This window comes from Molothrus ater, chromosome 11, assembly GCF_012460135.2.
Source record: "Molothrus ater isolate BHLD 08-10-18 breed brown headed cowbird chromosome 11, BPBGC_Mater_1.1, whole genome shotgun sequence".
In the NCBI taxonomy this organism is placed as follows: Eukaryota; Metazoa; Chordata; class Aves; order Passeriformes; family Icteridae; genus Molothrus; species Molothrus ater.
In genome coordinates this window covers 3,736,421-3,760,337 of record NC_050488.2, presented here as the reverse complement: position 1 = coordinate 3,760,337, position 23,917 = coordinate 3,736,421, and the positions used below count along the sequence as shown (strand labels likewise).

At 41.8% G+C, this 23,917-nt stretch overlaps 1 protein-coding gene and 1 non-coding gene across 4 annotated transcripts in view; both read left to right on the top strand.

Moving 5' to 3' along the window:
- The window catches only part of IARS1 (isoleucyl-tRNA synthetase 1), a 93,911-nt gene that overhangs the window by 2,041 nt on the left and 67,953 nt on the right, over positions 1-23,917 (top strand). For all 3 annotated transcript variants that reach the window (XM_054516041.1, XM_036390959.2, XM_036390960.2), the window contains exons 3-10: positions 2,553-2,672; positions 3,156-3,312; positions 3,761-3,880; positions 6,621-6,703; positions 14,563-14,680; positions 17,185-17,332; positions 18,497-18,584; positions 22,558-22,618. In XM_054516041.1, the coding sequence (XP_054372016.1) occupies positions 2,554-2,672; positions 3,156-3,312; positions 3,761-3,880; positions 6,621-6,703; positions 14,563-14,680; positions 17,185-17,332; positions 18,497-18,584; positions 22,558-22,618 (894 nt within the window). In that variant the 5' untranslated portion in view covers position 2,553. The remainder of the gene's footprint in view (positions 1-2,552; positions 2,673-3,155; positions 3,313-3,760; positions 3,881-6,620; positions 6,704-14,562; positions 14,681-17,184; positions 17,333-18,496; positions 18,585-22,557; positions 22,619-23,917) is intronic.
- On the top strand, positions 298-429 carry LOC118691907 (small nucleolar RNA SNORA84). Its single transcript, XR_004981094.1, has one exon. It is a non-coding gene; the product is annotated as a small nucleolar RNA SNORA84 (small nucleolar RNA).

The following is a 23,917-nucleotide window of genomic DNA, read 5'->3' as shown; positions in this document are numbered from 1 at the left end:
TGGTCTGTAGAGCTATTCACACCTCTATAGAATGATGTCTATAGAATGATTGTTAGATCTGGGCTTTTTTTCTCAGCTGAAGTTGAGCCATGGCAAGATTTTCAATGTGCTTTTTGCCTTTTTAAGTCAGTCTGTTTTAAAATTCTGTTGAAAATCCTAAATTTCTATAAAATTCTGGTTTGTAACTTGGAAGATATAACCGGTAATGATGGTTGCACATGAATCCCCGGCAGTATTTACTCCCCCTGCTTCTGATGCAATAAAGTGGTGCTGTTGCTGAGGGTGTGGATGGTTTGTGCCCTGTGGTTGCTGGACACTGCTGTGCCTGTGCAGTGCTTCAGTTGGAGGATGGGCCCACAGTGACCCTGGGGCAACGCAGGGAGGCTGTGAGCCCTGAGCAGCCTCCTCAGCCCTGCCTCAGGCACAGCCCAAAGCAGCCTGCCTCTGCTTCCTGACAGCTGGCCAGGCTCCAAACACTTGGGAGTTACACTTATTATTTGGGAGTTACACTTATTATTTGGGAGTTACACTTATTATTTGGGAGTTACACTTATTATTTGGGAGTTACACTGATTATTTGGGAGTTACACTGATTATTTGGGAGTTACACTGATTTACACTGAGCTGGGGCTGAGCAGAACGTGCAGATCCTGGAGCTGTTGTATTTGAGTTCCCCTTAGACAAAGGAAGGAATGATGCATCTGACTCCATGTTCTCAGAAGGCTAATTTATTATTTTATGATTCTATATTATATTAAAGTATACTAAACTATACTATAGAATACAGAAAGGATACTTACAGAATGCTAAAAGATAATAATGAAAACTCCTGACTCTCTCCAGAGACCTGACACAGCTTGGCATTGATTGGTCATTAACTCAAAATAATTCACACCAGAAACCAATGAAACAATCTCCAAACACATTCCAGATGAGCAAAATACAGGTGAATCAAATGAGATAATAATTGTTTCTCTTTTCTCTGAGGCTTCTCAGCTTCCCAGGAGAAAAATCCTGGGCAAAGGGATTTTTCAGAGGATGTGAATGTGACATGGAGCTGAGTAGAACATGCAGATCCTTAAACCTCAGGTCAGCTGGCTTGTGGGAGATAAAAGCTTTAAGCTGAATTCTTTTATCATTTCCATTGTCTCTGTGATCAAGTCACTGAGAAAGGACACAGCCTAATCAGTGCTTTGAGGCAGAATGGTGAAACCTCTCCTACAGGTTGTGTAGAGTAACTCACTGTGCTCAGGCTGGTTATTACCTTTTAAAATACATCCAGGCCATGTCCACATGTTCCTTGTCAGCCCCTGATTTCCCCTCCAAATGCTGTGTTGCCTGTGCACCAGGTTGTGGGATTCTCAATTATAATAATGTGATAAAGGATAATTTGGGTTTGTTAGTGGAGAGAATGATTTGTCATGAATACAAAAGTGGTGGAGTTGGTCTGTAGCACGTTTTTTCATAGGGGTTCAAGCCTTGAGCTGGCAGTTTTTGTGGTGTTCTCGGTTCTGTTTAAGGAAATGTTTTAGAGTTTCAACTGTAACTGGAAGAATTGTCTTCATGCATTTGCCTTTGTTGCTGCTTTATGGTTAGTATTTACAAACCTGAGTAAATGCCAAGACTCAGGCCTTGTGCTGTTACTTGTCATTCTCTAATGCTGAGTGAAGCTCAAAGCTGTAGTAGCTACTTGTGGTGTAAGGGTGCTCAGGAGCAGCAGCACTGAAGTGAGGGGTGGAAGAACCCTTTTATCTTCTAACATCATCTGTTACAACCTTCATAACCAATTTTCTCCTGTTAGGGAGCTGCTGTCTTAAAACACCTCAGAGCTTTGTTTTGTTCTTGCTCTGTGGCATTTTATTGGAATCTGACCCCTTTCTATCTCCTAGCAGCTCTGGAACCAGGCACCTGCTGTGTGTTCCTAATTATGTTGAGAATTGCTCTTCCCTGTGTAGCTGGTACAGCATGGAAGTGGCCTGTACAAGTTTTAATGTACTTATAAAACTCATGTTCATCTTTGCAGTTTTTCAACTGTGCTCTCTGCAGCCTGGCTGCTTTTAGGGGCATCTGAGATTGCTGGCACAGCCTGATGGAAAATGTTCTTTTAAGCATCTCAACAGTTTGTGAATAGATGTACAGGGCGAAGTTGCTCCTTCTTCAGTAGTTTAAAGTGAAACTCTCTGATACAAACTGGTGCTGAGGGGTCAGTTTGAACTCAGAAGCTTTTCCTGAAGAAAAAAAAACCTTGTAACCAAAACATCATTTACCCTTTGACTGTTTTCCCTGGGAAACAGAAATAAAAACATGATAAAAAAGGGAACAATCATAGTTGAATGAATGGAAAATCCTTTTCCTGTTCCAAAACTTTGGAGTGAGTCAGTCAAAATTAGGCTTTTTTTTTTAGAATGGAGTGCTTGCTTCCATGCCTGCAATGAATCAAACTCTTTGGATTGGTGATAGGGATTTGAAAGATAAAAGTTGTATTTGTGGAGTTATTTTTTCTCACTTCTGTTCAATATGTATTTTTCTCTTATTGATCCTTGTTGGGAAAGAATGGTTCAACAAGTTCCAGAAAACATAAATTTTCCAAATGAGGAAGAGAAGATATTGACGCTCTGGAAAAATCTAAATTGTTTCAAGGAATGCCTGAAGCAATCAAAGAACAGACCTAGGTAAGAATCTGTTAAAAGCTGTAGCAATTGTGTGTGGCAGTGCAGGGTTGCCTTGGCTGTAATTACTCTTTGTTTTTCCTTGGTTCTGTCAACAGCAGCTGCTCCCTTTGCCAGCAGCAGGCCTGGCCCATGCTGCTGTTCCTTTATATTTCACTTGGGGAAGAATCAGCAGTGCTCAAACAGTTGTAATAAACCTGTAATTTCCTGCCTGGTGGGTTTGTAAGAGAAATGGGGAGGTAAGCAAAGAGCTCTTCCCACTGTGCTGGGTGTGCCATGGGAGTGCTGCTAGAACTGGCAGTGGTGGGAGCAGAACAGGCTGGAATGTTCCCTGCAGTGCCACTGCCAGCCCTGTGCTGACTGATGGTGGAAGAGGAAGGAATGGACATTTTCCAAGTGAAACACAAGCAGTGGAAGCATGGAGTCACCCTGCCCCTGAGCCTGCTGCTCAGTCTTTGCTTTACTGAGGAATGTTTTGTGTTGTAGGTTCAACTTCTACGACGGCCCCCCGTTTGCCACAGGGCTCCCCCACTATGGCCACATTCTTGCAGGAACCATCAAAGACATTGTGACCAGATTTGCTCATCAGAGTGGTTTCCATGTTGAGAGAAGGTTTGGTTGGGATTGCCACGGCTTGCCTGTGGTATGTGTCATGAATTTACCTGCAGATACTTCTGGTGGTTCCTCTTTCCCTGTAGTTCCCTGCTTATCACTCATATTTCTGTTGCTTTTATACCTGATATTGTTGCTAAAAGAGAAATGGAAGTTCCTTGTCCAGTGTGTTTCTCTGGCTTTTGTGTGTGATGAGTTCAGGAGCTTCCTTCTGGTCATTGCTATGGACCTGTATTTGTTTGGTTCTTATTTCAGAAACTGGTTTTTGTTTATTTTTCTAAAGAAACTAAAGAAACAGTCACACCAGGGTGAGCCTTTGAAATCCCTGCCTAGTTCAGGTGCAGCTCCCATGAAATCCCAGGAGGTTAAAGGAGGCCCCTGAGGCTCATTAGAATGTACAGGACACATAAGGTATCCAGGGGACTCCTGAAAGCTTCTACTAAGAGGATGTTTTGTTTGATTGTTTTCCATGCTCCCAGGAATATGAGATTGACAAGACTTTGGGCATTAAAGGGCCAGAGGACGTGGCAAAGATGGGCATTGAAGCTTACAACAAGGAGTGCAGAGGGATTGTCATGAGATATGCCAAGGAGTGGGAGGTGAGTGGAGGCCCAGTCCACGCTCTGCTGAGCATTTCTAAATGTCTTTGTGCAGAAGTGTTTCAGGTGGGGGGACTTCATCCTTTTCTCTGATTGTATGCATTAATCTCATGTCTTCAAGCTCCTGTGTTTCTCCCCTGTGGTCCTGAAAGGGAACAAAAAGAGCCCCTTTGTGCCTTGGAACAGACACTGCTGTGCTGTCAAGAGAAGGTTACTTGCAGATTACCTGGAGCTCAAAGTGTCTGATGAGCTACACTGAACAAATAACAGATCTGTTGAGCATTGTCTCTTTCTTTGTGTCTTCTCTTTTATAGGAAATGAAAGGATCTGTTTGGTTTTCTAATGGAGCCATTAAAGAAAATAAGGGTTAACCTCACTGCTTTTCTGCTCCTCCTTCCCCACTGTCTTTTCATTGCCAGAGTGCAGGGCTGCAGCTTGTATTTTTGGAAGAACAGAAATTCTCACATCTAGTTTTGTCACAAGAGGTGTGGGCAAACCCTCAGTCTTCCCGGAGAATATTGGTGTCAGCTTTTCATCCCAGGAATACAGGGAGAGTGTTGGTGTCTGCAAGTTTGAAGAATGGTAGTTCTCTAAAAAGATTTCCAATAAAGCTTTATCTTAACCATAATTTTTTTTCCTAGGCAGAACAGTCCTAATTATTTTAATTTTTTCCTCCTGCAAAGGCTCTTTTACTTCATCACACTCCTCTGCATGTTTCTAGTCCTGCTGTATTTCTTTTAATGGAATAGGAGTTTCTTACCTGAGTATCACTTGCCTCTTGCCCTTGGGACCATTCGGGAGCATGAAGACACCAGAGGTGCCTTGGGTAGAGTAACTGGGACCTAAACCTCAGTGAGTGGCTGGATGAAAAGCAGACAGTTTGGTTTTTTATCAAATGACACTCTGAAATGTTGTATTTCAAACCCATCATTGATAGTTCTTTGTTGCTTTTAGAAATAAAAATAGCAAGATTCATTCTGGTTTGTTGTGGTGGTTTAACCCCAGCTGGCAGCCGAGTACCAACGAGTGGAGATAAGAACAGTTTAATTGAAACAAAATAAAATATTATAATGCTGTTAATGATAATAATAACAGTAAAAGAGGACAGAGGGAGGAATAAAAGCAAGGAAAACCAAGTGATGCCCAGTCTGGCTGCTGAGTGATGCCCAGACCAGTGATTCACAGCTCCTGGCCAAGTCCCCCCAGTTCTCTGCTGGGCACGATGTGCTGTGCTATGGAATGTCCCTGTGGCCAGTTGGGGTCAGCTGTCCTGGCTTTTCTTTGTCCTGGCTCTTCTCCCACCCAGCTCCTTGTGCAGCTCCTGCCTGGCACAGCCTGGGAAACTGAGAACTCCTTGCTTAGGGCAAGCCCAACTCAGCAGCACCTAAGCCAGCAGTGGGTTAACAACATGATTCCCATTCTAAATCCAGAACACAGCGCTGGACCAGCTATGAAGAAGAAAGTTAACTCTATCCCAGCCACACCTGGAACATTTGTGGTTCCTTTTCCATACCTTTTAACTTGCTGTGCTTCAGCAGCTGGCGTTTTTGCAGTGCTGGTTAGTGCAAGCACTTGATCTCTTGGGTGGTGAATGCATTTTGTATTTTGTTTTGTTCATAAACTTGTGCATGTATGTGTGTATTTTAGATGACAAATAAGAATAATTAAATTTGTTTAAATTCAAATATTTTGGAATAGTGCTGGGAGAGGAATTACCAACATTCCTGTTGGATAGTGTTTGCCTGGAGTGGTTAGCAAATACTTGAGCCTTATGAAAAAATAGTAAAGGTTCCTTGGCTGTGTGAGATCTTACAATGCTGAGACCAGACATAATGCTCCAGCTTTGTGAATCCTTGTGCTAATCAGTCCTAGGCTATGGATCTTATTAGGGGAGTGTCAGAGTGGCTTAAAGGTCAGGATGGGAACTGATCCATGTCAGGAGCTCAGGTGTGGTATGAAAATGTAGAGGTGAGGGAATGAATGTTTTGTGTTCCCTTGGCTGGTTTGACATTCAGTGTTAACAGTGTCAGGACAGGTGTCCCTGCCTTGGCTGGCTGCAGAGCTGGGGGCTTTGGGTGGCTGTGAAATCCCACTTGTCCCAGTGAATCCCACAGCTGGCTCATTCCTCATCGGTGTCTGAATGTGAGCATGACCTGTCCTCAGACAGGGGCTGGCACCTGTCCCTGCTGGGGCTCTGGGCAGGCACAGGAGGCAGCTGGCCCTGGGAGGGTTTGATAACTTGGCATGTATCAATTTCTCTCAGCATTGCTTTGTCTTCAAGTTACATCATGTTTGCATGGAACTGAAAGCTGATAGACTTCTGGGTTTTCACTGTCTCTGCAACAAGTAGTCTTAAAAATAGAAGTGTGACCACTGTCATGAAAAGCAATTTTCAGGCATTTGAACCTTGGCTGAACCTTGAGTGATCCACCATTTCTATCTGATGAATGATCCAAGTGATCTACTGTTTTTGCTGTGTTGAACACATTTGCCTGTTGTGTGACCTTGGTTCTAAATAACCATGCTCGTGGTTTCATTCCTTCCTTATTTCTGCCTGTAGGAATACAATGTTTGGAACTATTATCAGGCTAAAATACTTTATAGATGTATTTCATTGAGTTGGGACAAACACTGCACTTAAAACCCAGCTGATTTTTATTCTACAGAATAAACATTGGCAATGTATTGTGATGATGCATTATTAAGATGCCTTTCAATCTGTGTTTTTGTGTCTTAACAGTTCAGTGTGACCAGATTAGGACGCTGGATTGACTTTGAAAATGACTATAAAACTCTTTACCCTGAGTTCATGGAGTCTGTGTGGTAAGTGAACACACCTTGCTTTGGGGATTTGAAATGTGAGAAAGGCTTCACTCATTGCAAACATGTCTTGGTCCATGTATCACTAGAACTGCTCAGAAAATGCCAAATGCAGATAAAACATCAGGCAGAGGAATTCAAGTGATGTGAAATCTCTTGATGTCCAAGTGGTGCAATGAATTGTCCCATTTTTTCCTTCTCCAGGATAGCAGGGCTTTGCAAAATAAAATGCACCAACACTGCCTTCAGAGAGCCCTGAAATCTGCTCCATGCCAGCTTCAAAGCAGTTCTGAAGATCTATTAATATGGTCCTTGCTTGGTTTAGGAAATTACATTCTAGCTCTGCATTCTGATGTTCTTCACACTGTCAGCTGTAAATGGCAAACTGTCCAAGCTCAGTTTAGCTCCAAGCCTCTTCTTCAAGCCTGATTTTAGAGGCTGTGAATCTGCTGGTATCTTTTTCTTGGCAGCACACTTTGACAACTGTCTTGGACTCCTGGTGCAGAGCTTAATAAAATTTGGGTGTTTTGGCAATGTAATCAGGGTGCCTGTTGGGATTTTAAAAGACAAGACAAGCTACAAGCTTCCAGGTTAAGGATGAGCAGGTTGGTTTAACACAGTGAAGAAATAGCAGCTGTGAGTCCTTTGGGTGATAGAATGACAAGGGGAATTTGACATTCATTGAAAAGCAAATTATGTGCATAATGAGGTATTGAATATTTGGTAATATTAGCATTACTAATCAGCTTTAATTGTGTAGTTTCATAAAGTTCTGCCACTGGATTGACAGACCTTTTAGATGTCCCTGCAGCCACTGCAGAGGGCTGAAGTGCCAGTGAGATTTCAGTGGAGAGATGGTGGGAAGGCAGCAGATGTTTAACTCACTCAGCTGAAGAAACCCTGCATAATTATAAAGCCAAAACTGACAAGAAACCTTCATTTTGTACATTACAGAAATACTTAGTGGCACCTCAAATCCTGTTGAACTGGCAGCTGAAAAACCAAACCTGCCTTGAGCTACTTGCAGGGCCTCTCAGCAGCCCAAGCCTTTTTTTGGTGCTTTGTTTCTCCCACCACCTCTTCACAAGGCAGTTTCTGCTCTTTGACCTGTGCTACAGAGATCACCTCCTCTAATGCCTGCTTTGATATAAACTCTAGATTACATTGGATCTGGAAACTCACTGAGATTTCAGGAAGCATGTAGGCAGACAGCCTTTTAATTTTGTACTTCTTTTGCTTCCTGATACTGTTAAATTTCTGTTAAATCCTGTAATGAAACATTTTCTGTTTTTAAAAATTGGGGGTTTTTTTTGGAGAGTCTCCTTCATGGGACTGTCTCAGGGCTGAAGGAGATGATGCTTAAAGAGAGCTCTGTCACTGCACTTAGAGTGGTGCTTTTGGCAGGGTAATGCCCAATTTCCTAAAAATTAAATAAATTGGATGGTTAGCCAGGCAATCATCAGACCCACAAGGTGTTACTGAAGTTACTTTGCATGTCCCTCAGGAGTGTTAATTTGACTTATAGGTTCTAGCATGCTTCTCTTACAATTTATTCAATTTTTTTCCTGAGCTCCTTTTGAAATCCTTTAAAAAAGTTTTAAAATTTAGTGTCCAGCTATGTACAAAGGAGAAACTGCAGCTTAATTTCTGCATTGGCTACCCTGGAGACCATATTGGCCTGTCCAGTGGTTTGACCTTGTTTTTGTTCTGTCTGTGGGAGTACAATGCTGATTTTAGGTCCAGAAAAAATAACCTGGTTATAAAAATGGGAGTGGGCATGGCATCTGTAGGTTTTGTGGTTAAAATATGGCGAGGAGTTTCTCTTTAGTCATATAATCAGCTAAACCAGTCTGTTTAGGTTGGTTTTTTTCTGGTCTGTAGCTTTTCCTGCAGCTCTAGAGTAGCCTCAGCTGGAATTTCTTTGTGACATGTGGTGTTTTCTTCCTTGTTTCTGTTGAGTTCAGTGAGATAATCTAATACTTGTAATAAATGTTGTTTTTAGTGGTGGCTGATTTGATCCAAATCATTTCAATTTGGAGTATTTAGGACTCAGACACCAAATACATCTGTTGTACAGTATCTCTACCAAACAATATTAATAAGCTCAGAATGCTAGAGAGCTTTTCTTTTTTATCTTTATAATTAGTCTGGTGGAAATGACTACTTTGTTGGCATTTTGATGCTGTCATATGATGACTGACTAAACTGAATTGTTAGCCTGCTAAATTTTGACTTACAACAAAACATTCACTGTAGAATTGTGGTATCCTGGCAGGAATTTTCAGGGGAGGATTGGAAGTTGGTGTCAGTGAGAGGTGATACTGCACTGCTTTTGCATGTTAAGATCCAGTCAGCTGTGCACATATTGAATAATTTAAATAGAATTAGAACTTAAAAGTTCTGTACAATTTGTCCTGCAGCCAGCTTGGATCTCAATTAAGAGGTGCCCTTCACTGGGGCAGTGCAGTGAGTGATGTGCTTGAGCTGCCATGGCACAAACATGGAATATTGCCTTTTTTTGTACAGCCACAAGGCCCATCCAGTGAAATGGAGAGGAGTTTGATGGGAGCTTCAACTTCTTCCTGAGGTGGTCTGAAAGAAACCTTTGGGAGCTGGAATAACCATAAATGATTGTTCTCAGTGCTGAGCTGTTGCACAGGTGTGGGCTGGCTGTGGGTTCATCCTGGGGAGCAGCCCAGGTGGGATCAGGGGATGTTCTGCATTCCCAGGTGATGCCAGGGCTTTTCCTCTCCTCCTGCTCCTCGGAAGGGGTGGCTCGAGCAGATTCCTGTCACCATCTAGTGCCCAAAGGAGCAACTGCGGGCTGAGCCTGGCAGAGACAGCCCTTGGTGACACAGCTCTGGGAGGAGCTGCCAGGGGGAGCTGGGCTCAGGCCCAGCACTCAGCACTAAACCAGAATGATCTCAGAGGCAGCAGATCTCTGAATAGAAATTCTCCCAATAGGTTTCTAGAAATAGAAATCCCTGTTGCATTCTGTGTGTTCCATGACTAATGATTCTCTAGAGAGATACTGGTGATAAGAAGTGTGCTTTGTCCATTTTTCTATGAGCTACTTGTATTTTTTTTCCCTCATTCTTGTATTGCTTTTGTGCATTAAGTTCTCTAGTCCCCTTGTTGTTACCTTCTCACCATTCCAGTCTTGTTGTATCTCCTTACCTGTATTTTGGAGGAGGAAAACTGCAGTCCTATGGCTGACCTTTGGGAAAAATCTAGCATCAGTTGTAGATATTCAAATGTACTGCTATTCAGGTATTTTGCATTTCTGGCTTGATCCAGAAGCTCTCAACAAACACCCAGTTCTGAAGGTTCCAGCTTGGAGGGTAGACCTGGAACAGGATAATCTCTGTATGCCAGGATTTTAAAGCTTTCAGTGGTAGTTTAACACAGAATTTGACAACTTCTGTACTCAACAATTCCTAGGCCCTGGAACAAAGAAATATTTTTCCTGCCTTTCTTCAGGAGCTGTCCTTCCAAGCTGCTATTCTAAAGATAGGTTGTGTTGTTGGAATTCATGTTCCACTTAGCCTTATGCTTTTTCTGATTCACATCCAGTGTTTTTTGAGTACTTTTTTTTTTTTTTTTGTCTCTAAGCATCTGTTTTTGCATGTTGCTTTCATTTTAATTTCCTCTTGTTTTTCCAAGTGTTGTCCATGAGTTGTAGGAAAACCTTTTCTTCAGGAGCTCTGCTTCCCATGGTGCTGTGAGGATGCAGTGTTTGCTGAACTTTAAAGTGACAGGGCTTCTTACATAGTGTGTTGTTTGTGCCTGGATTTGTCTGGTAGGTCTACAGAGGTTATAAAATTGTCCTTTTATCTTGATGTGAACTGATGTGAGGTCACACAGCCAGAATTTTGTCCATTTACCTAACTTACCATGGATATGTTGAAATCATAGACCTCTGGATCCTGCTGTCCTAATGGCCACAGAACTGTTTATAGTTCCTGCTGTTTTTTCTTTAAAGAGTAAAAAAGGGGGAAAACCACTTTATATGTGTTTGAAAGTATATCTCAATGTTAGTTATGAGGTAGTTCTCTGGAAAGATTGGAGTTCTCAAACCCTTAGAAAACCCTCAGATACTGATCATTGCAAACAGAGCCCCTTGATCCCTCAAAGGAATGGATTAAGGGCTTGGGAAGCTCCAAGATCAAACCTTGTCTTTGATGTGAGCTGGATGTCGGTGTCTGAGAAGTGCAGCTTGCTTTGGGTACTGAGAGATGCTGATGTGGGTGCCAGGGGGGTTGCAGTGCTGCATTGACTGATTCAGTATCTTTTGGAAGCAAAAGCTCCCATTGCAGCAGTTTGGTTATATCCATGTGCTGTTTGTGTGCTGTGTGTGTGACTTGGATGAACAAATTCTGCAGGAAGGTTCTGGATTTTTGGGAATTCTGGGGAGAGCAAGGCTTTATTTACTGGGCTCGAACCTCATGACCCTTCAGGAACAACAAACTCTTACCACTTTGGAAGTTAAACATTCCTTGCACCTTTAGGGACCAGATTTTCTCTTAACAAGGAGCTGAAATATGCATCTTGAATTTCACCTTTTCCCAAACTGCATTTTTCTTCAGTAAAGGTCTGAGTGCTGCTCCCACAGCCAAGAGGATGCAACTAAATTTATTTATGTGTGAGGAGAAGTGTAGCAGAATTAGAGGAACAGGATTTGATTTCTCATTTCTGTGAGTAAATGGTTTGTTTGTCACTAGAAAGGAGCTCTGTGGTTTCCTTAGATTATTATTTTTTTTCAGAAGGTACTGCATTTTCAATTTTGGCTTACAAACCTGGGTCCCTTTCTTGCAAAGTGTCAAAATTTTTCAAACATGAGGGTTAAACCATGTTTTGTGAGGTTATTGTCTAAAATATTGTGATGACTTTTTAATCAAAACATGATCTCCACCTGTCAGTGACTCTTACTGTTAGAACCATCTCATCTTTGGCAGGTGGGCTCTGCTGCAGGGAGCTCTTTGGGAATCATCTCTGCAGCTCTGCTGGTCACACACCAGCAGCTTTTTGTTAAGGAAACCATTTTAGGTGCTTTTTTAAGATAACAAAAGAGCTTGTGTAGTGGTAATGAGGGCTATGGCATCAAACAGCAGTTTTGACTCAACTATAATTCTGTTTATTCTGCTGGAATGGCTGTGTGAGGGGACAGATTGTGACAAACTCCAAAGAGGGCAGGAGGGCTGGCGGAGCTCAGGGCAGGGATGGCGGAGCTCAGGGCAGGGATGGAGCTCAGGGCAAGGCTGGCGGAGCTCAGGGCAGGGCTGGCGGAGCTCAGGGCAAGGCTGTGCTCAGGGCAGGGCTGGCGGAGCTCAGGGCAGGGATGATGGAGCTCAGGGCAAGGCTGTGCTCAGGGCAGGGCTGGCGGAGCTCAGGGCAGGGATGGAGCTCAGGGCAGGGCTGGTGGAGCTCAGGGCAGGGCTGGTGGAGCTCAGGGCAAAGCTGTGCTCAGGGCAGGGCTGGCGGAGCTCAGGGTAGGGATGGAGCTCAGGGCAGGGCTGGCGGAGCTCAGGGCAAGGCTGTGCTCAGGGCAGGGCTGGCGGAGCTCAGGGCAGGGATGGCGGAGCTCAGGGCAGGGATGGAGCTCAGGGCAGGGCTGGCGGAGCTCAGGGCAGGGCTGGTGGAGCTCAGGGCAGGGATTTCCTCTGAAGGCCACCCCTGCTCTGAGTGCACAGCTGGAGCCCGGGCTGTGCAGTGGGATGGGATTGCCACAGGAGGGAGATGCTGGCCTGCATTGGGAGCTTGGCAGCTCCACTAGTGCTCACCTTTCCTGAGCAGCTCCCTGAGTTTACAGTTATATTTACAGCTGAATTAAATATTCAGTGTTTCTCGGAGTAGTTTTTGTGTGCTGTTAGTAGGCAGTGTTCTATAGAAAGTCAAGTGGAGCCTTTTTCTATAGGTGTTTCAGTTACTGTTTTTGAAAGGCAAATAGAACACCTTCAGTAGGAATGCTGTCACTTGTCACAGGCTGCATTAATTATGCTCTGAGGGGGTAAGCATACATTTAAAGTTACTTTAACTCCCACAAAAACTTGTGCAGTTAGCCAGCTCAAATTTATATGCTGAAAGCTGGTGAAACTATATTCAGGATCGTTTTTATAAAAGACTGATCTGGATTTATACAAGTCTAAGTTGATAAACTTACAATCTCCACTGTTAAATAGTCACTCGCTGCTATGTTTCAGGTTTGGGTTGAGGGTCAGGCAGCCACATCTTGCCTGTTGGTGACATTTCTTGGTTGAACAAGGTTTCTTTGGTGTTGTGTGTAAGGTAAGCACCTTTGCAGGAGTTCACAGCTCTGAGAGACTCCTGGGTTTGGCTCCTCTGTGGCAGAACTTGATGCTGCTGAAGGTCTCAGAGGCTTTTTCCATCTCAGACTTTGGATTATATAATTTTTCTGATGTTAATGAGCACTCATAGGAGAGTTTTGGACTTCTGCTGGAGGCCCATGGATGAATCTGATTGGACTGCACATCTTTTCTGTGTGACATTCTGTATTTGCTCCAGCTGCCTAATCTACAGTGTAATAATTATTCTGATTAAGGCATCACAGGACTTCCATGTCAGCAAGCCAGAGCATGTCTTTTGATACTCTTATTTTGAGCCACAGATAAAATCAGTGCAATAGTCTACTTGTGTTTTTTGTTGAAGATGATAATTTCAAGCATAGAGGACAAGACACTGACTGAAATACAGGTCCAGATTCTCAAGCTCAAAATGACAGCCTGCAGAAAGAAGTGCTGCTTGCCAGGACTGGGTTGGTTGCTTAGCAATGAGCTATTTATCTGCAAAGGGACCCAGAAAAGGGATCAGGATGGTTTGAAAACATAGTTTGAATAAAGGAGCTTTTAAAGTCAGCAGAGTTTAACAGTTTTGCTGTGAAATTCAAAACGAGGAGGCTCTGCAGCAGCTCTGATTTGTGAGTTGAAGCTGGCAGGATTATTTAAGGCTTGGCCTCTCCTGCCTTACAGCCTGCAGGCTGTGCCACTGAGTGTGCAAGTCAGCAAGATGGGAGAAGCTGATAAATGTTGATGATCCTTGAGGAAACCCTGGAGCATTCAGGGTTTCTCCATCACATGGACACCTTGAGTTGTTGTGTGAGGAGTTTCTCTTCCAACTTCCATTAACCTTGAGCATTGAGTCAATTTGTCACTTGCAATATTACGTGCTGTCTTGATTATTTCAAGAAAACATAAGGCTCCAGCTATGCTCCAGGCTGAAGTGATGATTTCCTAAGCAGAGTTAGACCTTGGTGTGAGACTGAGGTCTTGGTGAGGATCTGAGTTCAAAGTAGAAAGTTAAATTGCAGCACTGAGTTCATGGTTAACCTTGGCCTGCTGTGAAAATGCTCTCAGATGATCAGGATTTACTTGGGCTGGGTTGCAGGTGACTCTGATTTATATCTGAGTCTCTGCTGTAGCACTGGATGCTGCAGCAGAAAATGAAGATCATGTGAGAGGTGAGCAGCCATGTCACTACAGCTCTTCTCTAAGTTATGACTGATTTCAGCCTTGTTCAAATTTCAGGTGATTTTTGTATTCAGGAAATGTGAGAAGGGATTTAGATGGAACACAAATCCATATTGTGGTGAATCTCTGTGCTGTGCAGCCAGTGCATGGAATACCAAGCTGCTAGTACCAGCCAAAGCTAAAATCTGCCAGAAATGCAGTTGCCATCAGTTATCTCTCTGCCTTTTGACTTGCAAATACTGTCTTAAGTTTATGGTGGATTTTTTTAAAAAAGGAGTTACTCAGAAAGAAACTCCAGCTAGAGCAGAAATGCCATTTTACAGTTTATTGACTAAATGGGAAACACCAAGTCATTCCTTGTTCCTTGTGTACTTCCAGGTGGGTTTTCAAGCAGCTCTATGACAAAGGCCTGGTGTATAGAGGGGTTAAGGTCATGCCTTTTTCTACTGCATGCAACACCCCCCTGTCCAACTTTGAGTCCCATCAGAACTACAAGGTAAGCTGCAATCAGATTTCTCTATTTCCTTAGGTTTGAACTTGAAAAGCTTTAGTACTTTTCACTTGGTGGCACCTAAACATGTCATGACACTCCGAATGGGTGGTAAAATCTAGGTAAATAGGTTAATTTTGATCATATTTTGCTGTATTTGTTTGGATTACTTGACCTTAGACTTCTTCCTTGGTTACTACTTACCGATATTTAAAGTGCACATTTTTTTTGTTGTGGTAAACTCCTCCCTCTCTGTGCTCTCAAGGCTTTATTGCAGTGGTGAATTTTCAGAGGAGAGCTGCAGGTGTCCCTGTCTGTGCACATCTGAAAAGAAGAGGGCCTTTGGCAGGGTTTGAATCTTCCGTGAGCAGCTTTGTAAGGAATGTCAGAGACTCTGAGCTGTAGGATAATGGTTCTTCTAAGAATCATTAATTTACATTGGGAAACACCAGAAAATGTTTGACCCAATATAATGCAGGATTTACTGTGGTTTATAAAATGTTTCTTTAAAAATATGTGGCAAGATGAAGCAAGTGCAGCTTCTCACAACAAACTCATGTTCATGTATGTGAGGGCAGAACTTGTGTCCCAATTTGCCAAATTCCACATTAGTTTTTAGATAGAGGTTTTGTATCCCCTCCAATCCTGACCCAGGCCTCCACATCCTTACATTGTAAATCTTCCACTTGCATTGTGAGAGCAGAGAGCTAGCACAGATTGTACATCTGGTCTCTATATCTTGCCTAAAAGAGGCCAGTTTTCTGGCCAAAAATAGTGGTTTTAAAACAAATGTTTAAATAGACTTGGAGTACAATGCAGCCCACAGATACCAGAGAGATACCAGAGCTTTCAGTGTTGCTGAAGGGTATTTATACTGAAGAAAAAATGGTTTGTGATTTATGAAAGAGAGATTTGCAAAGAGATCTTTGTGACTGTCTGACAACTGAAATAATTATTTTTCTTGCCCTTATTGGCTGCCATTTCACACAGGCTCAGATAAATGAGATTTCTTTAGAAAAAAAGACTATTTTGGAGGGTTTGTATGTGTGTGTATCTATGTTCTCTTTTCCCATAAAGCTTGAAGCTCTTTTCTCTTCTGGAGTCTTAATGAAATATTTAGATGCTGTTTCCTACTCTAGAACCAGAGGTGTGTGTGGGTAGGATGCTGCTCTGCCACGCCGTGCAGAAATTACCTTTCTCATCTGCCACAAATGGTGTTTGGGAGTGGTGGGTCTGTGAGCTGACAGGATTTGTTGTTGGTGAGCACAGTCATTTCTGGGTGTGAGGCAGCTGTTGCCTTTCTCACAGTGGGAAGCAGCCTTTGGCTGCTGTTTGTGGATCCTCTGAGAGCTGGGACACACATCAGGAGCACAAGAAGCACCTTCTGAACCAGAGCTGGGTGTCCCAGGCACACCTGGGTTATCAATGCCAGCAGCTGGTACTGCATTAAACTGAGGAAATGGTGTCTGCAGGTGAAATTTTAACAGCTAAACCACTACACAACGCATTACCTGCCAGCCTGGATGGTATTTTCAGGCTTTGCCAGTTGTTTTTATCTCCTTGGTGAGCTCAGTGAGGAGCCTGCGGCGCTGCCTCGCACTCGGTACCGCCCGAACCGAGGGCTCCATCTCTGCCTGCTATTGAGCCTGGGCCATGGCTTATGTAATGTTTGTGTTTTACTGTTGACTGCACCAGATGTTCACAGAAAATTCCCTCTGGAGCAGCCCTCAGCTCAGACATAAATAGCTGCCTGTCCCATGATGCCATTAAGTGTTCCATGATGCTGGGTGGAAAGCAGAGCCGTGGCCACAGGACTTATTTTAGGGCTGAGGGTCGCTGTGCATGGCACCCTCTGAGCTGGCACGTGGAATTTCAGAGGGAAAATTTCACATTTGCAGGCCTAGACTCGTTTTTACAAGCAGCTTTTCATCATATGTGAAATGTGAAGTGACTGAATAGGGTTGTAGTTGGCTGAAAGAAAAACTTCTTTTCAGAGGATTTTTAGGACTCATTTGAAGGTGAAGTTTTACAGGGTAGCTGACAAAGGTCTTCTTCCCTGTATAAAGGTTTTTTACAATTAAATATTGACGTACTCTTGTTTTTAAGTACCCCAAATGTTTTTTCCCCCTTGTTAACAGCAACTTCTTAATTAGAGATGAATCATTTTATGTGATGGCTGTCCCTGGCTGCAGAAGAAAATGTGGAAAAGGCTTTATTTAGCAGTATCTGATAAACTGCTCATTTTCCTGACCCTTGAGATTGGTTCTAAACTTTGAAAATGGGGTTATAAGAGGTGCCTATAGGAACTGCACTTGTCTTTCTTTGGTGTTTTGGCAGCAAATCCCCCAAATCTCCCTGCTAATGGGGATTTTAACCCTGTGGCCTGGTTGGACTGGCAGACTGCACTGGTGTAATGAGGAGCTCAGTGACTGGTGCTCTCTCCTGACTTTAATGCTGCCACTGCACCTTTTCCATGGCAGATGAACATGGCATGTGAAATTGTTTTTCAGGATGTTCAGGATCCCTCAGTGACCGTGAGCTTCCCTCTGGAGGAAGATCCAAGTGTTTCCCTTGTTGCCTGGACCACGACTCCCTGGACCTTGCCCAGCAACCTGGCCCTCTGTGTTAACCCAGAACTGCAGTATGTAAAACTCAGAGGCAAGTGTGCAACACCCCTTCCTTCAGTGCCTGTGGATATGTATTTATGGGTTGTATTTTAGTCTGGTTTATGTGAAATTCACAGAACTTTTCTGGGGTTGAAGCAGTGATAGTGTGGAGGATGAGATTCACTTTGGATGTGGCTGATGATTTCCAGCTGCTCTGCTCTTGTTATTTAACATGAATTGAGAGGACTATTCCTTACAAAATACTGATAGGTGAAATAAAGAACAATAAAAAAAGGTGTGTGTGTTTGTAGTCTTTAATTATACCTTCATGTACAAACACCTCTCCCCTTTTTTTAATAAAGTAAAATAGTGAGTAGGAATTTCCAGTTTCAACAGAACCTCATGAATCTGTTGTGTCTTAAACATGAGGTTGTGCAGGCCTCTGCAGTGAACTCCACCTGTTTGGGTTTTCTTTCTTTGAAGAGAACTAAGTGTGTTTCAGTTTTGAAAAGTTTGAACATAAATTTGATCATCTTACAAAGAAATACTGGGTATTTTCAGAAATAATAGCCTCACTTTCCTGAGGCCCTGAGTTGGGTTTGGATGTCTCTGGCTCACTGCTGTGGGACAGGGTAGCAACCTGAATAAAATTTCTCATTGCAGTTAGGAAATCAGGATGGTTTGGGATAGAAAATGAGTTTTCTTCATAACATTTCACTCATTTTTGATGTTAACTTCCTTTGTTGGTATATACTTCTTTTATAAAGAAATCCAAGCATGAGATTGAAATAGCAAATCTCAGGAAGGCTGCATGAAGTGCAATCATTACCTTACAACTTAATAATATTGATTTTGTGTAGTCATTGTTCATCTTCCAGTCATTTCCCTCTGTTTCAGTTACAATTTACTGAAACTTCTCAATTGCTTTTTTTATTTGACTCAGCAATAATAGACAAGGTATTTCTGCCTCTGCAACAACAAAACACACTGAAAATCAGTGGCCTGGGCTTTATCCTGTGGTTTCTGTTTAAACTTAGCCTTTGGAAAGTGTTCCTTAACTGGCTGTATGGGGAAAAAGTAGCTGGAAAGTAGCAAAGGATTATTCTGGGCAGTTTTATTGTTAAAATATCTTGCATATATTGAAAGGTTTCATAATGGTGCAAATGAGGGGATTAAACTGAGATTTGTGAAACTCCTGTTTTATTTTATATTCTAGATAAATCCACAGGGAAGATTTACATTTTGATGGAGTCCAGGCTGGTGGCACTGTACAAATCTGACAGTGAATATCAGATACTTGACAGGCAAGTACATAAATTATTATATTGCTAGCTTTCAGTGTTTTTCTAGATCAGAAGGTAAATGTTTTTGGGAAGATGGATTTCCCTGCATCTGTGTTTATATTGCAAAAATCTATAAAAGGAATTGAAATTTGCTGGAACAAATTGGTCTTGTATGTGAAGCTACAAATAGAAAAAAAGTTTCATTGGGTTCCTGTATTGTAGTGGGGAATAAAGGTTCCATAGTCCACCCTTCTCCTTTGTGTTTACATAAAGGTAAAAGCTTGAGAAAATGCTGGAGGTGTGGTCCAGATGCCTCCTTCTACACATGATGTAAAGATTGAAAGGGAAATGGGCAAAGCAATCCCATTGTTTTTAGCAAATCAATATTAACTTCTCTAATTAGTGGCAGTCGTTGCTTTCTGCAGGGTGCTTACTCATCTTGATTAGGTGGAAAAAGAGGAATTCTTTAAGAAGTCAGTCTGGGCAGGGGGTGCAGGTATTCAATTCTGTAGCTCTTTTAGACAAAATGTCTGTCTTGGCTTCTCTTAAACGTTTTGTATAAACCAGCAGCCTGTTAAAGAGGTCAACTACAACAAACACTTGTTTGTTCACCTTATTCAAACAAACCAGAAAACCCTATAAAGCCCCACATAATCACAATAAAAAAAATAGAGACTGGAAATGGTTTTGAGAATAACACCCCTTCTTCACTGACATCAGTTATTTCTGTTTTAGTCTTTTTATCAAGCATTTGAAAGCTGTAAATTGAAAAAATAGATGATATTTCAGCTAAGCAGTTGCATGTACTCATTAAATTAGGGAAATACAGAGCTGGAATGTTTCAGATGTTTCCTGTTCTGATGGCTCATACTGTGACAGTTGAATTATTTTAGATTCCTGCATTGATTTCTGCCCTTCCCCCCTCTATGAGAATGCTCCTAATCTGTCACTTGGTCTGTACCAATTTAAGCTGGTGTTCAGTTTCTAAAGATGATGTTCAGTGCTCTCATTCTTCAGGCTTGGCTGAACTTCTGATCTCTGGAGTTTTTCCCTCCCCTCTGAGTCATCAGTGGAGCCACTGAGCAGTGTCAGTGCCAGGATGGCCCTGCCAGGCCACCACTGGGAATTTTCTTTTGCTCTGATACTGAATTAACAACAGCTTTCTCTTGAAGTGCTGGTGTATCCTCCAGTTCCAGTATTTGTGGGCGTTGGAATGATAAAGTATCAAAACTCTCACTAATATTAAGACCTAAATTTGATCTGCTTGCTTGCTATCTAAGCTGGCAATTCTGCCCCAGAAAGTTTGGCTTTGTGTGGCTTGTTGTTGACAAATCCACATTGTATGCTCTTTAGCACTTCTCTTACTAAAGACTGTCCATCACCTGAAGTTGAATCAGGTTGTTAGACCTGTCTCAGTGGTTTTTAGGTCCATCAGTTCTCTTGGGAAATACGGATACTCTGTTCCTTTCTGATCTTGACATCTGTTCAGAGGGTCTAAAAACTTCTATCAAAACCATTTTATGTTCTTAAGTATTTTTAAATACAGCTGCTTTAGGCTTAAAAACAAAGCAAGTTAGCTCATCTATTAAATTTGTTCATCTGTTGTCTTTTATTTCCAAATTCTTCTTTTAATGCAGTACTACAAATTTAACTTCAGTGTGACTGCAGTCATTCTATATCAGGAGTGCACAGAACATTTTGGCCTTCTTTTGATGTGGTGTCTTCATCAGAAATTGGAAGAGCCTGCTCTTTAAGGCAGCCATGCACATTTCAGGTGTTGAATTTATGTCCCTGACTAATGGTATTTCTAACATCACCACTCACTCCCTCCAATCTCTGATTATTTTTTAAATTTCCCTTTTTTTTTAACCTCTGCCTGTCTATAAGGCTGCTAGCAAATCTCTTTGCAGAGCAGTATATTTTCATTCTTTTTGTATTAGTGCTGTGGTCTCTTCTCAAGCTGATATCTTTTCTGGTTTTGGTCATGCTCCAGTTTTTCTGATGATATGTAAAAATTAATTTTCCCAAATGTGAGACAATTAAAAGGTAGCTGGTAGTTGAATGGATCTGTGAAAGATGTAGATCTAAAAGTATCTAAATTCACAGAAATGAACTTCACCACTTCTGCTCTTAACTTTTTTCTTCCTTTATCTCACTTTTACATTCTCAAGCAGTCAGGGCCTTGGGGGAGAAGTTGATGGAACAAAATCTACAGCAGGATCAGGCTGAGGTCAGGGAATGGTCAGTGTCTGAAGTCCCCTGAACCTCATGAGTGTGTCTGGGTGTATTACCCCAGTTTTGGCATTGGGGTAATACCAAAATACCCTGTTTTATTTAGCAGGGGTAGGATGTGGTTTTTGAGCATTTCCCTCCCCTTGTGTTAGATTCCAGTCCTTTGGAATTTAATTTTTAATGCTTTTAATTTAATGCTTTTAATTAAAAGCATTTAATTTCTTCACACTGTTTTTCCTGCTTGTCTCTTTTTGGATTCTAAAGAATCCAAACCAGAGATTTCTGATCTCCTGAGAGTGAAGGATTGCTGAAGTGATTTTAAACAAATCTTACTGCTATAACTTAGGTCACAAGAAGGCACCATTGTATAAATTTTCAACCTGAAGTTCAGGACTTTGACAAACAAAGCATTTCAGATCCCAAAATGAAAATCAGGAATGTGATCCACAGCCTTTACCTTTCTCTGACTTGTGTTAAAAAAGAATATAACTACTTTTTTTTTTTTTCTTAAGCCAATTCTGGTGCTTCACATTCTGTATCTGAGCATTCCCACATCTGTGTGGCTGAGCACTGGGATGCTTCTCTCTCATCTGATCCTGATTAAGCACCTCAAACATTCCTAAGGCTGTTTGTAATATAAAAACATATAAACCATCTGCAAAGCTGAGGCTTAAAATAGAAATCTCCCCTATTCCTAGAGGATATTGTGTGTGCTGAGCTGAGTATGGAGGGGCTTGACAGCTGGCCTGCAAGCAAAGCTGAGTTAATAGAAGAAATTAATAGAAGAAATAACAATTGATTTTTGAGTGTATCTATAGCAAGGAAGAAGACAAAGCATGGAAACCAATTAGAAAAGATACATGAATATTTTTGTAAGCTAGACTACTTTCCTTTCCTGTGTGGGCTTGTTTTCTTGAACTTGGCAGTAAATGCTGCTGCAGGTCCTTCCTGTGCAGGGGAAAAACAGCTTGGGCAAGTCGCCCACTTTGAAGGAGTCCAGTGTTTTATGGTTTGACCATTGTTTGGAAGTTGTAGATCAAGGCCAGAGCAGGGAGAGACCACAGCTGGGACACAGTCAGAGAGCCAGCCCATCTATTAGATTAAGTTAAGTTTTAACTGGATTTTCCCCCTGAAGTTGGGCAATTTAAGCACTTTCAGGGGAGTTGTGAGCTGCAAATCCCAACCTGAGCCCTGCCTTTGTCAGCTGCTGTCAGAGGCTCCATCCCTGCCCCTGTGCCTTGTCTGGTTCAGCTGCTCCCCAGGCAGCCCTGTCTGGGTGGGATCATCCCCTGGGATGCCTGGGGAGAGGCTGGATGCCCAGTTTGGAATGAGATAGCTGAGCCTCACAGGCTGCAATACCTGTGTCACTGTCTTCTGTATGTAAAACTTCAGGTGTTTTGGGTCATTATTTAGTGCTCTTGGACATGCTGAGCTTTAGGGCTTTGTTGTTATGATTCTTGTGTTTTATCCAGAAGATTCTTGCCTGGCTTTACCATAAGGAGCTTGTCATTAATGCTTAATTCCTTTATTAATTGATATTGATTGTTTGATTGAAGCCCATCAGGTACAAGTAGTTGACTGGTAGCAGAGATGCATAAAAGACATTGGTTTTTCTCCAAGTTACCACACAGGTGGGAAGTAAACTTAAGGAAATTATTTTTCTCTTCTGAAATCAAATTCTGTCAGGGAGGTGAAGAAGCAAATAGAAAAAAACCCAGTTTTCAAGTTGTTCATTTATATTCTTGTAAATCTTTCTCTTCAGGTTTCCTGGTATTGTTCTTAAAGGCAAGAAATACAAGCCACTCTTTGAATATTTTATTCAGGTAAGATGAACCAGTTTGGTGTTTGATACAGAATATAAAGACAAAAATAAAACTAATTCTGAGTAGTCCTTGATTATATTATAAAAAGATCTTGGGTTCTAATAACAAACTCCAGATTGTATTAAATAGTGAAAGTTTGAAAAACAGAGTTGACTTTTTTCTCTAATTTTTTCCTTTAAGTTTTAAATATACTCAGAGTAAACAGTGGTTGATAAATAGAAGTTTGATTTCAGATTGCAGAGACACTTCAATACATATCAACAAGTGCATATTAACCAATATTCTCTCATTTTCTCATCTGGTGATTGTTGTCTACCTCCTAAGTCCAGCTTTTCTTCACAAGGGAATGACTTGGATAACAATGACAGTCATGTCATGTTTCCCACTGAAGAGTTAAAATCCTTTCCTAAAACCCTACTGATGTATCAGATTTATCTGGATGCAGCTTTTCAGCTGCATTAGCTCTGGCATCATACATGATAAACGAATATGTAGCAACAGGAGAGTGCCTAGAGAATTTTTCTAATTAAAAAAAAAAATCTGATTAAAAACTGGTGACATTTTTCAAAGAGGAGAGGTGCAGCACTGCTGGCCAGACAGCTGGGACCTCCTGTGAGGGATTTGGCCATTTGAGACACTTCCTGTTCCTAAAGATGTGCAGGAGTCAGCAAAGGTGGGAAAACCTCTGCAGGGAGCAATCTCTGATATTTCTAGAGGAAAGTCAAACACAGCTGAATCTGGAATATTGCACTGTGCATCTGAGGGTTGGAATGGATACATTTTGTGAGTCCTGCTGTGCTTGAAAGGAGCAGATGGGGGCATCTACAATTTTTTATTTACAATGGAGATCTTATCTCAAAATAGCTCCCTTCAGAACAAGCCAAACTTAATATTTTCTAACATATTTGGTTCAGCTGTGACTGCAGTAATTTTTTTTTTTTTTTTTACTATTTTTGTTTTAAGGAATAGTAAATAACCCTTTATTTTTCATTATCTGTATACTGAACACACTGAAAATTGTCATATCTTTTCTTAGCAAATTTTTTCTGGATTTTCTCTTCTCTCTGTTTTTAGTTGTTTAGAACATTTACCATGTTCTTATTCTCTGGAGGAAATAAGGAAAATGTGTGACTATAAAATCCAACTTTTTATTTAATTCAGAAGTATAGGGGACATAAAAAAATGCAGGGAAGCTTTTGTACCTTTCTTGGCTGTGTCCCCACGTTCAGGAGTGTATTGATTTGCAGTCTGTTAAGCACAGAACTGTGTGAAGATCTGTGGCTTGAAGAGAAATTGACT